Below are 13,697 nucleotides of genomic sequence, written 5' to 3' on the forward strand. Positions count from 1 at the left end.
GACAAGCTTTTCACTGTATCCTGGTATATGTAACAATAATTAACCAACTCCAATACTGTATCTGTTCTGGTACAGAACTTGGAAGTTTCAAGATTTACTTTTTCAGTGTTTTTCCATTTTTAACCCTGTTTAGTTGGAAATAATGCGTGTATTGACAGAGCTGTTTACATGTTCTTCGTTTGACGGAACCAGGTTTCATTGCTACATTAAATATGATTTAAAGGAGCTTTGCTTATCACCCTGGTTTGGGGGACCAGTATCACCCTTGTCACGCTATTAAAATAGGTTTTTGCCTGACCCGCTGAGTTCAACCAGCAGCTTACTTTTTTTTCCGCTCTGGATGCCAGTTCTACTTGGCTCCGGTCGCATCTGCTCCTTGAATCAACCTAAATATAGAGCAGGAGGCCAGGGCAAAATGGCTTGCGAGCTAACAGGCCACGGTGACAGGGAGCCGGCCCCCGACACCGTCCTGGAAGTCGGCCAGCGGCTGTTCCATGTCAACAGGGGCGTGCTGTCGCGGGCCAGCGAGTACTTTCGGGCCATGTTCTTCGGAGGCTCCAGGGAAGGGTCTGAGCGCCACGTTGTGCTGCGAGGCGTGGACCCCGAAGTCTTTCAGCTGCTGCTGGCTTTCGCAGTCGACGGCCGGGTTAAGATCGAGCGGGACAACGTGACGGCCCTGCTGGAGGCCGCCGACTTCCTGCTCTTCGACCGGCTGAAGCTGCTGTGCAGCGCCTTCCTGCAGCGCGAGCTGCACGTGTCCAACTGCCTGGGCTTCTGGACCTACTCGCGGCGCTTCGCGTGCCCGGGCCTAACGGCCGCCGCCCGCCGCGTCGCCCTCGCACACCTGGAAGCCGTGGTCACCCACCAGGAGGAGTTCGTGCAGCTCTCCGAGGAGGCGCTCGTCGAGCTGCTGGCCAGCGACGACCTCTACGTGCGAAAGGAGGACGAGGTGTTCGAGGCTCTGGTCAAGTGGGCGAGCCACCGGCGCTGCAGGGAGGCGGCCTTGCTGCCGCTATTGGGCTTGGTGAGAGCTCCCTTCATGAGCCTCACTTTCCTGGACTTGCTGATCAAACGGTCCAAGCGCAGCAGCGAGGACGACATCTGCACCAGAGTCCTGAAGGTGCTGAACCGCAACCCTCCCCGCACCTGGACGGCGGCCCAGAGGAGCAGGTGCTACGAGACCATGTATGTCCTCGGGGGAAGACATGAGCTGGAACAGCAAGAACTCTTTCAGTTCTATCCTAAAAGCAACACATGGCAGGCCTGCTCCCCTCTCCGCCGCAGAAACCTCACTCAATACGCCGTGGCAGCAGTAGGTAACTCAACCCGAATTGTATACGAGACATGACGCATAATTCATCTCACGCCCTTAATAAGCTTTGCGGTAATCAGTAATCACCCATTCACTTAAATGCAATAGAATTTTGTTTGTCGGTTTGCTTGACATTTTTATTTCCCTTCACTTCCATACATGCCCGTGTTGGCGTATGAACTGCGTCTGTTTCGCCCACCCTGTGCTTGAGTCAAGCATAGATCTTGGGTTAATTGTAAAATTCCCTTCATGCTACATTTTAAAAGAAAATTTGTCACCGCATTGCTGTTTTTTCCCATGGTTCAGGAAAGTCGGCAATTTTAACAATTGCTTTACTTGTGGAGATAATAAAAGATAATTATTTAGAAACAAACAAAGCCATAGAAAGGGTGCAGAGGAGATTTACAAGGATGTTGCCTGGATTGGGGAGCATGCCTTATGAGAACAGGTTGAATGAACTTGGCCTTTTCTCCTTGGAGCAACGGAGGATGAGAGGTGACCTGATAGAGGTGTATAAGATGATGAGGCATTGATGGTGTGGATAGTCAGAAGCTTTTTCCTAGGGCTTAAATGGTTGCCACAAGAGGACACAGGTTTAAGGTGCTGGAGAGTAGGTACAGAGGAGATGTCAGGTAAGTTTTTTATGCGCAGAGTGGTGAGTGCATGGAATGGGCTGCCGGCAGCAGTGGTGGCAGCGGATACGATAGGGTCTCTTAAGAAACTTTTGGATAGGTACATGGAGCTTAGAAAAATAGAGGGCTATGGGTAAACCTAGTAATTTCTAAGGTAGAGACATGTTCGGCACAACTTAGTGGGCCAAAGGGCCTGTATTGTGCTGTAGGTTTTCTATGTTTCACTCAATCCACCACACTTCTGGGCCATCACTGATTTGGATATGTTATAGTTAAGGGAAGTGCTTGAGTTTAGCCAATTACTGTATCTGTTTTGACTTGTGTAACAACTAAGCTTGCACCTGAACAACATGGTCCTACTGTTTTAAAATATTTACTTCCTATTAAATCACAAACAAGCGAAAATCTGCAGATGCTGGAGATTCGAGCAACACACACAAAATGCTGGAGGAACTCAGCAGGCCAGGCAGCATCTATGGACAAAATTATAGTCGACATTTCAGGACAAAACCCTTCCGCAGGGTTGGAGAAAAAAAGCTGAGGAGTAGATTTTAAAGGTGGGGGAAGGGGAGAGAGAACCACCAAGTGATAGCTGAAACCTGAAGAACCTAAAGGGGGAGGGATGAAGTAAAGAGCTGGGAAGTTGATTGGTGAAAGAGACAGAAGGCCATGGAAGAAAGAAAAAGGGGGACAGAGCTCCAGAGGGAGGTGATGGGCAGGCAAGGAGATGAGGAGAGAGGGGTGAAAAGGTGGATTGGAAATGGAGGGGGGCATTACCGGAAGTTTGAGAAATCAATGTTCATTCCAGCAGGTTGGAGGCTACCCAAACCGAATATAAGATGTTGTTCCTCCAACCTTAGTGTGGCCTCATCACGACAGTGGAGGAGGCCATAGATGGACATATCAGAATGGGAATGGAAAGTGGAATTAAAATGGGCGGCCACTGGGAGATCCCACTTGTTCTGGCGGACGGAGCGTAGATGCTCAGTGAAGCGGTCTTTCAATTTACGTCAGGTCTCACCAATGTACAGGAGGCCACACCGGGAGCACTGAACACAGTAAGTGACCCCAACAGACTCACAGGTGAAGTGTCGCCTCACCTGGAAGGACTTTTTAGGGCCCTGGGTGGTGGTAAGGGAGGAGGTGTAGGGACAGATGTAGCACTTGTTCCGCTTGCAAGGATACGTGCCAGGAGAGAGATCAATGGGGAGGGATGAATGGACAAGGGAGTCGTGTAGGGAGCGAACCCTGCGGAAAGCAGAAAGTAGTGGGGGAGGGAAAGATGTTTTTCCAGGCAGCATGCCTGGCCTGCTGAGTTCCTCCAGCATTTTGTGTGTATTACTTTCTATTAAAGATACCTTTTTACAACAAAATAACTGATTAAATCCAGACAACAGGAATTCTGCAGATGCTGGAAATTCAAGCAACACACATCAAAGTTGCTGGTGAACGCAGCAGGCCAGGCAGCATCTCTAGGAAGAGGTGCAGTCGACATTTCAGGCCGAGACCCTTTGTCAGGATGAAAGGTCTCAACCTGAAACGTCGACTACACCTCTTCCTGGAGATGCTGCCTGGTCTGCTGCGTTCACCAGCAACTTTGATGTGTGTTGATTAAATCCAGACTCTATTTACAGTATCCTAAATTCATTCTTAGATGATAATTCAACATGAATTGTCATGGCTAAGGCTGCCACAACTGTTCTAGCCTTGGAGGTTAAAGACAAAGATGTTTGAAGCCTCCAACTGATTATGAATTTGATGGCTTTTAATTAAAAAGGGAAATATGATTCAAGATTTGATGATGAAGAAAAATACAAATAGAAGCCATTTCATCATATTTATAGGAGATACCTTCAGCATCTGGAACAAGATATGCCTATGCAGCAAGTTACGACATTAAATCAACTAATCTGTGGGACAACTCTCCCAAACAGCTCCCAGCTGTCCATAAAATAAACTTTGCAAGGCCAATTGAACAAGAAGCAACTTTGCAGAGTTGTTGTACTGCAGTAGTTTCTGATACAACTGAATGTTTTGCCAAAACATTTCAGAGGGTAACTGTGAAATGTCATCTAGGTTACTGTAGTTCTGATGTCACAAATGACTCACACCATGAACGGGTGATAAATTTCTTTCCCTGAGGACATTAATGAACTAGATGTTAGAGGGAAGGTTAGAAGGATCAATTCTTTTGTCCCCATCATTGCTAAGAATAGATTTTTCTTGGATGCCACTTAAGTTCAGAAAATAAATTTACATCTCCAAGGTGGGATTTGAATTGATTTCTGAGACTATTATTGCACCCCTCTGTAGTATTAAAGCTAGAACTCAATGGTCCTAAGCTACCAAAGCTACCCATCAGTGAGTTTGCTATTGCTGCTTGTTAGGGCTTTGTAGGAGCTTCTATCACTTTACTAATGATTGAGTGCAAATGATTGGCAGGAGGCAAAGAATGGCCTTTTCTGGTTGGCTGCCAGTGACGAGTGGTGTTCCACAAGGGTCGACATTGGGACTGCTTCTTTTCACATTATATGTCAATGATTAGGATGACAAAATTGACGACTTTGTTGCAAATTTTGCCGATGAAGATAGGTGGAGGGGCAGGTAGTTTTGAGGAAGCAGAGGCTGCAAGACAGATTAGGAGAATGGGCAAAGAAATGGCGGATGGAATTCAGTAACACACATAAAATGCTGCAGGAACTCAGCAAGCCAGGCAGTATCTAGCATCTACTCTTTTCCTAGATGTGGCCGGGCCTGCTGAGTTCCTCCAGCATTTTGTGTGCGTTGCTCGGATTTCCAACGCCTGCAAATTTTCTCTTCTTTGTGATGGAATACAGTGTCAGAAAGTGTATGGTCATGCACTTGGTAGAAGAAATAAAAGGGCTGACTATTTTCTAAATTGAGAGAAAATACAAAAAACTGAGGCACAAAGGGACTTGGTAGTCCAAGTGTAGAATTCCCTAAAGGTTAATTTGCAGGTTGAGTCTGGTGAGGAAGTCAAATGCAATGTTAGTATTCATTCCAAGAGGGCTAGAATATCAAAGCAAGGATGTAATGTTGAGACTTTATAAAACACTGGTGAAGCCTCACTTGGAGTATTGTGAGCAGTTTTGGGCCCCTTACCTTAGAAAGGAGTCCTGGGTATGACTCCAAACTGCAACTGGTGATGAGGCTCTGATTGGGGACTTTCAGAGCTTTGGGGAAAGTGGAGTTACCCCTTAGTCATTCATTGCTCCCAGGGCCGCTCTGACCCAGAACGGTAGCACCTGCAAGGTTTCCTCGCTCAGGATACGAGCGAAGGCCAACGGCAGATCCGGCGGGTTCAGTAACTGAACTTATGACGGAGAAGGCGGATGAGCTACGACCTCAAATGTCAATGGCTATAGTACAGGTGGATGAACATTTGGGAAGAGAAATGGCGATTTCTCTGGTTCGCCCAACGGTAGGCAATAGCAAACCACCATTGCTAGATACTAGGTTACCTAGAATCTATTTGCTAAGAAAACCATGGTCAAACTCCATTGACTGGAAACTCAAATAGACCAACTACATAACAGCATGCCTACAAGACCAAGACAGAGGCTATATAATGTGATAAGTAACTATCTACAAGGCATGTTGGGAGCATGCTGGAATACTATACTTGACAGGATGAGTGCTAAGTCACCGGCCAGGTTGTTGTTGCCAGGCCTGCTGTCCATAGAATCCCTGGTCCGTCAAGCATCACTGGGACAAAAAGTGGGACTGCCATCAGGGAGGAGGCTGTGTAGCATCCACGCTAGGTCCACCAGATTCAAAGCAGTAAAGCTGATCAACACCTCTATCCACTAACCCACCACACCCCATTGACTGATGGGAGTGGGACTAACAGTCCATAAACAGGGTGTTTGTCATTGCAGTCCTGCGTGAGCAGAGTATACAGCAGTGGGTGATGAGGATGATGGGGATGGAGAAGCGGTTGTGCATCCTGACTATCGGAGGTCTGTTCGTTAGGAAGTCCAACACTCATTGCACAGTGGTGTATTTAGACCAAGCAATAGGAGCTTGTTCACCAAAGTCTACGGGACAATAGTGTTGAATGCTGACCTGAAATCCCAAAACAGCATTCTGACACAAGTGTCCTTGTTTTCTAGGTGTGTCAGGGCCAGGTGCATGACAGATGCTATAGCATTGGTCGTAGAACAGATCTGTTGGTAAGCATTTGATGAGTGTCCAGTGTGGCGGGAGTAGAGTTTTTGATATGTGGCATTACCAGCCATTCAAAGCACTTCATGGTGGTTGGCATCAGTGCTACCAGTTGGTAGTCTAGTAGTTCTGAAAGAGTAGAGTTTCTTTGGTACAGGGATGATGGTGTCTGATTTGAAGCATGTGGGGACAGCAGCCTGAATGAGTGAAGTGTTGAAGATGTCCATAAAGACATTAATGAGCTGGTCTTCATGCTCTCCAAATACTCTGGCCCGGCAGCCTTACATGGGTTAACTCTCTGCAGAGTTCTTTTGCCACTCCTTCAGCTAAGCTACCTAGCCCCGGTTGCTGTCAGCTGACCTGCCATCCATAGAATCCCTAGTCCGTTGAGCATTACTATTAACTCTGCTGCTAACAGATTAGAAGTAATTTTGCCTAAGAGTGCAGTGGTGTTGCATTCGCGAAACTTTAATTGACCGTAATCTCTAGCTAGAAACTTTGAAATATTATCCAAGTTTTAGTATAGATTAGATGCGGTTGTAATTTTTTTAAACTGATAATCTTGTCATTGCATAGTAGTGGAGGATCTGCAATGTCTACAACACTGATTCCAAACCAAAAAAAAACATGGCATCAAGTTAAAGAGATGTAAAGAAACCTCCTGCTGATCGTCATTTATTATTCTACCTCAGATTGTTGTCCTGTGTTCAACAACACTTGATAAAGCACTAAGAATATCAATGGCAATGAAAGCATTCTGAGTGGGAGACTTAAGTGTAGCACCAATAATAACTAGACATGTGAAATACAAAAATTTATATCTGCCAGATTGATTCTGTAGCAGCTGAAGACTGAACTAACAGGAAGGATAGAGCTATATGACTTAGTCCTCACCCCTAGTAGAGACAAAACTCCATTTACATTGGGGGTGTAATCCATGGTGCAGTAGTGCATTACCACAGCGCTAAACAGGATAAAGTCAGAATCTATCTGGTGGCCTAAAACAGGGCACTTATGAAAAATTGTGACCCATCAACACCAGAATTATATTTCATCATAAACCATGACCTCAATACCTTGGATATTCCTTGCTTTGTCTTTCCCATCAAGCTAGCTTCTATTCCATTGCTGTCAGACTCTTGAACTGACCTTTTGTATGCTAAACTGGACTCTTGGCCTCACAATCTACCTCGCTATGATCTTGCACTTTATTGTTACCTGTACAGCACTTTTTTTTGCTAACTTTTACACTACTTTCTACATTGTTGTTGCTTTACTCTGTTCTAGGTCAATGCACTGTTTAATGATTTGATCTGTATAAACTTTTCACTGTATGGTACCTGTTACAATAATAAACCAATACCAATAAAAGCAGATATTGCCATTTTCTATTTCTGGAAGTAATTCTAGGAGATTAACCACCTTAATTGTATAGACTCTCCATAGTTTCTCCATTCTGTGATTAAGTTGTTCCCTGTCTGTCTCTTTAACAGGTAATTACATCTTTGTTACGGGCGGATACTTCCGAGATGAGATAGTGTGGTACTGCGTAGATTGGGTGCTAATTTATAACCACTGGGAAAACAACTGGATGGAAGGGCCTTCCCTGAAGCAGTCTCGCAACTGGCACTGTGCAGTTGGTGCTGGGGAGTACGTTTATGTGTTGGGAGGAAGCACTGATGAGGCGGTGATTGCTGATGTTGAGCGGCTACTAGTGATGGACACACAGTGGGAGAGCACGCATCGTATGGTGCAGCCGGTCGAGAGAGCAGCAGCAGTCAGTGATGGTGCCAGCATTTATGTCTTGTGTGGACTGGATGAAAATGGTGATGTCTACAGCGGGGTTCAGCGGTTGGCTGTGGACACAGATGTTTGGGATGTGATCTCCTTCTCTCCCCTTCCCCGGTGCGTTCTTTTCTTTATTTACATCTCATTACCACCACATTTTAGCTTGAACCACCACCCTTTGTCTTTTTAATTATTCTTACTCTCCAGACTGCCAAAGAACTTCACACCTGTTCTTTCCTTCTCTTCTTATCGCCCATCTAGTCTTGAACTCTCACCCTGTACTTTCATTACACCTGTTTTAACACTTGTTATATTTGTAACATATTCCAATTATAACAAAAGATATGAACTTAATATGTTAACTTTGTTTCCAAAGTGACTTCTTAACCTGATTTTTTTGTGTTTAATTCACTGCCCATTGGTTCCAGCATTGGCCAATCATCTTGCCAATGATATCATCTTTTTATCTCATTTACTTTCATGGCTTCCTGTTTCTCTTGAATTTCATGGAAACATGCAGCATAGGAGGAGGTTATCTGACCTGTCATGGTCTCCAGAGATCTTCCAACATTCGCTTTCAGACACAGTACTATTTTTGCAACCCTCTCAGTCTCGGATTTATTTATTTCATTTTGGATCAGGGTGATCAAACCCAAGTTTTTCATTCTGCATCAAGAGACCGCAAACAACCCTTCCTGAAATACATGCTGAGCCATACTCAAGTTTTCACAGTCTTTAGCAGGACCATTTTGCTTCTTTGCTTGCTTACCCTGGAGGGCATTTCCATTCATTCCATCTTTAGCCACTGCACCTTAGTGGGTTCTTTAACTAAAAATTTATTCTATCTTTCATATTACAACAATCACACGCTCAACAATTCTTAGACCCAATAACGGTACAAATGCTTTTCCTCTCATGGTTTTCCAACCCCTTTTTCCTAATGCCTCCACTCAATCTGTGTATGATTTTCCTGTCTTCTCTAATGCTGCGAAAAGGCCTTACCTTTGTTTTATTCATTTACCCCGTTATTTCAATTAATTATAGTACTGCTGAGTGCTGACATCTCTACTTCTACCTCTGCACTATCTCCTTCTCCTGACACAATAAATCCTATCTCCAGAATCCTTCTAGCCTCTTATCACCCCTCCTTCACCAGATCTTTTCATTGGGAACTTCTATTGTAACATGGCCACCTCAATTTCTCTGTTCCCCACACTTACTGCCTTTTTATATTGTACAGCGACTGGTTTGATTCTTCTTTCTCACTCCGAATGAAAAGTATTCTGGATCACTATAAGTTCTGGCTTTGGTTGCCTTCTCATAAAACATCTTTGAACTAGTCATTCTCCTGCGTCTTCCATCATTTTTTAATTACATTCATAATTGTAAGTGTAATGCACTGCAATATTTCACTGCCAATGTTTGGGTTATGACTAGAGATAACGGGGCTTTGGAATGCATGTTGTCCAATGGGAGAAATGTTGTTCTTTCTTGTGAGTCTGGAAGAGATTTTCGCTGTCTTTTGTCGGCAGGAGAAGAAGAAGGAAGACCCGTGTGGAGAGAGCTGGTAGACCACCAGACAGAGTGGACTGGGAGCGAGGGTCTGAAGTTCGGTGATGCTCAGAGGAGGTTGATGGTTACTTTTTATTTTCTTTACTAACCCTATTTCCAGATTAAGATTTATAAAGTTCAATCATTTAATTGCATATGGTGTACTATCAGATATTTTGCGGTGTGGATTTGTAACCGGGCAACACATCACACAGCATCCACACAAACAAAATTTCTCAATTTGGCGGGGCCAGAAGTTGTTTTCCCCTAGACGAACACATGCTGGCCGAGTTTGAGGGTTACAATTGTGGGGGCTCATCCGGGATATTTTGCACCCACACCGCAAACTATCTAACAGTACACCATATCCAATTAAATGATTGAACTTTATAAATCTTAATCTGGATATAGGGTTGGTAAAGAAAATAAAAAGTGAAAGGGCCCATTTTATGGAAAAAGTCAAAAGTGCACGTTGGAGCTCACTGCAAAGGCTATGTATCAACCATCAACCTCCTCCGAGTGTCGCCGATCTTCAGACCCTCACTCCCAGTCCACTCCATCCGGTGGTCTACCAGCTCTCTCCACACGGGTCTTCCTTCTTCTTCTCTTGCCGACAAAAGACTGCGAAAATCTCTCTTCCACACTCACCAGAAAGAACAACATTTCTCCCATTGGATAACATACATTCCAATGCCCTGTTATCTCTAGTCATAACTCGAACATTAGCAGTGAAACATTGCAATGTGTTACATAACTGACCAAATGTTGATTTTCCTGCTTAGATTTGTGTTTCTCTCTCACCTTAACATGGTTCTTCTCTGGCTCTATCTTTCTTCGGGGTGAAAAGTTGTTAATGTACATTCACCATAATTTCACTGGTTAACTGCCCTTCATCTTGTTCTCTTATAGCAAGCAATAATTCCATATTTATAGCCCCGTCCCTTTTTGTTTCTCTGCATGTCCGATTATTATCTCCTTTTGCTTAGTTCTGTTCATCATCACTGTTGACTTTTGCCCTATCATGAAATTTGTTGCTGTTGACCCCGCCCCTCCTTTCTGTGTACATCTGCTTACTGATCTGCTTCGTAAACACAAAATAATCTGCAGATGCTGGGGTCAAAGCAACACTCACAACACGCTGGAGGAACTCAGCAGGTCGGGCAGCATCCGTGGAAAAGATCGGTCGATGTTTTGGGCCGGAATCCTTCATGACAAAGGGTTCCAGCCCGAAACGTTGACCAATCTTTTCCACGGATGCTGCCCGACCTGCTGAGTTCCTCCAGCATGTTGTGAGTGTTACTGATCTGCTTCACCTGTAACATTTACCAGTTCTCCTGAAGGTCATATCTTTCAAATATCTACTGACCTCCGAGTGTTCACAGTATTTTCTGTTTACAATTAAGCATAGTTCTATCCAAAGGACTCGGTTTAAAGTTAGCCTTACCCATGATGTTGTAACTGACAATAGGATACCAGAGTCTTATAATTAATCACACCACCACTAACACTGGCATTTCCTTTACCCGTTTAAGGTATGATCTATGTGCCACTTTCCTGAATGGTGCAATATATGTAGTGGGAGGTCAAACATTTCGTCTAGACATAGACACGGACGAGTGGACTCCTGTGGATGAGGAAAGCTTGAACCAGAAGTTCTTCAGTGGTTGCGCTACTGTTAATGGGAAGATATATCTTCTTGGGGAGAGGAGAGGGAACACATCGATCCCAAATATGATTCTTTTCAATCCTTATACGGACACCTGTCAGGTGGTCGATAAAGCTGTGCCCTGCCCGCTCCCTATACGAGGCTGCATGTCCATCGGAAAGTTCAGCACAACGTCTGGAGTCTGAAGGAGGCAGAGGCATAGTTAACATTACGGGTCTTAGGTCACCAACAACCCCGTCAGTGGGGTCAAGACTAGGGGAAATCGCAGCTCCAGTATTGCCTCGCAACTCGTATTATTATGGACAGCACCATGCAACTGAATCCAGGATTCTGACTAGCAATCTTTCACCTTTCTATCAAAAGGCATGGGAAACTGACTCAATAATCCAGGTAGAAGTCATTAACTGGAAACACTTGCAGGCTGTACCTACAAGGATCCATACCAGCTCTTTGAGTAAGCTACCTGCTTTCCTTCCTCCCTCAGCATTGTCTTTCTCGGTACCTTCATCACTGAAGATGTGTCCAAAGGCATCTGTAGATGTATGTACACGACAATTACAATTTTCCCGTACCCAGCCTGGCATCTGGCACATTTCATAAATTCCAGTGCATCTAAATCTCTACTTGTCCATTGCCTCTCCTTGCTGTCCTGGGCTGGTAACTGGCTCAGGGTTAAATCAGTTCATTCCTCCCTAGCATTGTGATAGTTTCCAACCCCTTAAGCCATCCTCCAAACCCTCTGGCTTTCACTCTCTTTTGTGCTTCTTCCTATTCAATACCAGCTTTACACTACTGTTAGCACTTGTAACTTTATCAATTACCCATGTGCTCTAAAGTTTAAACTTTAAGATCCTCATTAAAAAGTAGATTTGATCAAATGGCCTTCATAAACTCCAAAGCATCCAAATCTCAGTGTTTGTTGCCAGTTGCCCCTCCGTACTATCCTAGATTGGTAACTGGCCAGCTCATGCCCCAGAGTCACTGGGAACTGGCTGTTAATTTTGCAAGGCTGCAAACTCTGTCTTTAAAATAAATCTGTTTAGATTTGCCCTTTCTTTACAAAACGCTAGTTAGTAAGTGTATGCAGTTGGATATAAATGCAAGGGTGTAAAGTTGAGACTTTATAAAGCACTGGTGAGGCCTCAGGGAGTATTGTGAGCAGTTTTGGCCCTCTTATGTGTTGAAACTGTAGAAGGTACAAAGGAGGTTCGTGAAAATTATTCCAGGTTTGAACGGCTTGTCATATGAAGAGTGTTTGATGTCTCTGAGCCTGTATTCACTGGAATTCAGAAGAATGAGGGGTGACCTCATTGAAACCTATCAAAAGGTGAAAGTCCTCGATAGAGTGGATGTGGAGAGAATTTTTCCTATGATAGAAGAGTCTATGACCGGAGGACACAGCCTCAGAATAGAGGGATATCCTTTTAGAATGGTGCTGAGGACTTTCTTTAGCCAGAGTGGTGAATCTGTGGAATTCATTGCTGCAGGCAACCGAGAAGGCCACGTCATTGAGTATGTTTAAGGCAGAGGTTAATAGAATCTTGATTGGTCAGGGCATGAAGAGACACAGGGAGAAGGCAGGAGATTGGACTGAGAGGGAAAAAATCAGCCATGATGAAATGGCGGAGCAGACTTGATGGACCAAATGGCCTAATTCTGCTGCTATGTCTTATGGATCTAATAACCCAACAGATCTCAGTGGCAGATTGTCAGAGGGAAAAAAAAAGTTTTCATTCACTATAGTGTGCAACTCCAGTTTACTCACCACTGACAGTGGATAATGACATTTGTTGACCTTAGAGCAATAGTTCTTCATTGTTGGTGTTCTCACTAGTGGTCTGGGTGTAAGTGACAATACTTATAGTGACTGCAGTTGGTCTCTGAAGAGTTTTATGCTGATTGCACAGATATATCCTTCCATCTCACCATCAATAACAAAACTTACAATCTAACACTGGAGAAGATACAGTTTGAGGAAAAACTAAGTACCAGCATTAAAATAAAAATGCTGTATTTAAAAAAAAAACAAATTTGAAGCAGAATGAAGGTGTCCATTATTATTAGGTGATTTTTTTTAAACTGGTGAAATGTGACAAAACATAATTCCAAAAATTGATCACATCAATATACACAAATTATTTAAAAGGCAATTTTGTGCAGACAGCATGAAAATAAACAATAATATTGACAGGAGGTTTTAGCTGATACTATGGTATTGGTGCAGATTTGGGAATGGGATGGGTACAGTGAGTGGGGAAAGTGGGCTCTTAAAGTCGGTCCATTTAAATGACTACTTTGAGTGCACTGACTTTTAAGATTACACATACAGGAACAACCAATCGCATTGAAAATAATTCTGCAGTGATGGAACGAAAGAGTTCAATAAGACACTTGTTCCATTACATCAGTTTTTATGCACACACATCCAAATGTCTCAAATCACTTATTATTCTCAAATAGGAGGTATTAAAAACTAAAAGACCATGATGTGTAAGGGATCTCCCCCTCCCCCTCCCACTTTCAAATCTCTTACTAGCTCTTCTTTCAGTTAGTCCTGACGAAG

At 43.9% G+C, this 13,697-nt stretch overlaps 1 protein-coding gene across 1 annotated transcript; it reads left to right on the top strand.

Annotated features, from left to right (window-relative positions):
• The first annotated feature begins 415 nt into the window (after positions 1-415).
• Positions 416-11,628, top strand: LOC140187997 (kelch-like protein 23). Its single transcript, XM_072243865.1, has 3 exons — positions 416-1,316; positions 7,623-8,034; positions 11,001-11,628. Exons 1-3 carry the CDS (start codon positions 416-418, stop codon positions 11,317-11,319), a joined length of 1,632 nt encoding a protein of 543 aa, XP_072099966.1. The 3' UTR covers positions 11,320-11,628.
• The last annotated feature ends 2,069 nt before the right edge of the window (positions 11,629-13,697 follow it).

Source organism: Mobula birostris, chromosome 26 (genome assembly GCF_030028105.1).
Source record: "Mobula birostris isolate sMobBir1 chromosome 26, sMobBir1.hap1, whole genome shotgun sequence".
In the NCBI taxonomy this organism is placed as follows: domain Eukaryota; kingdom Metazoa; phylum Chordata; class Chondrichthyes; order Myliobatiformes; family Myliobatidae; genus Mobula; species Mobula birostris.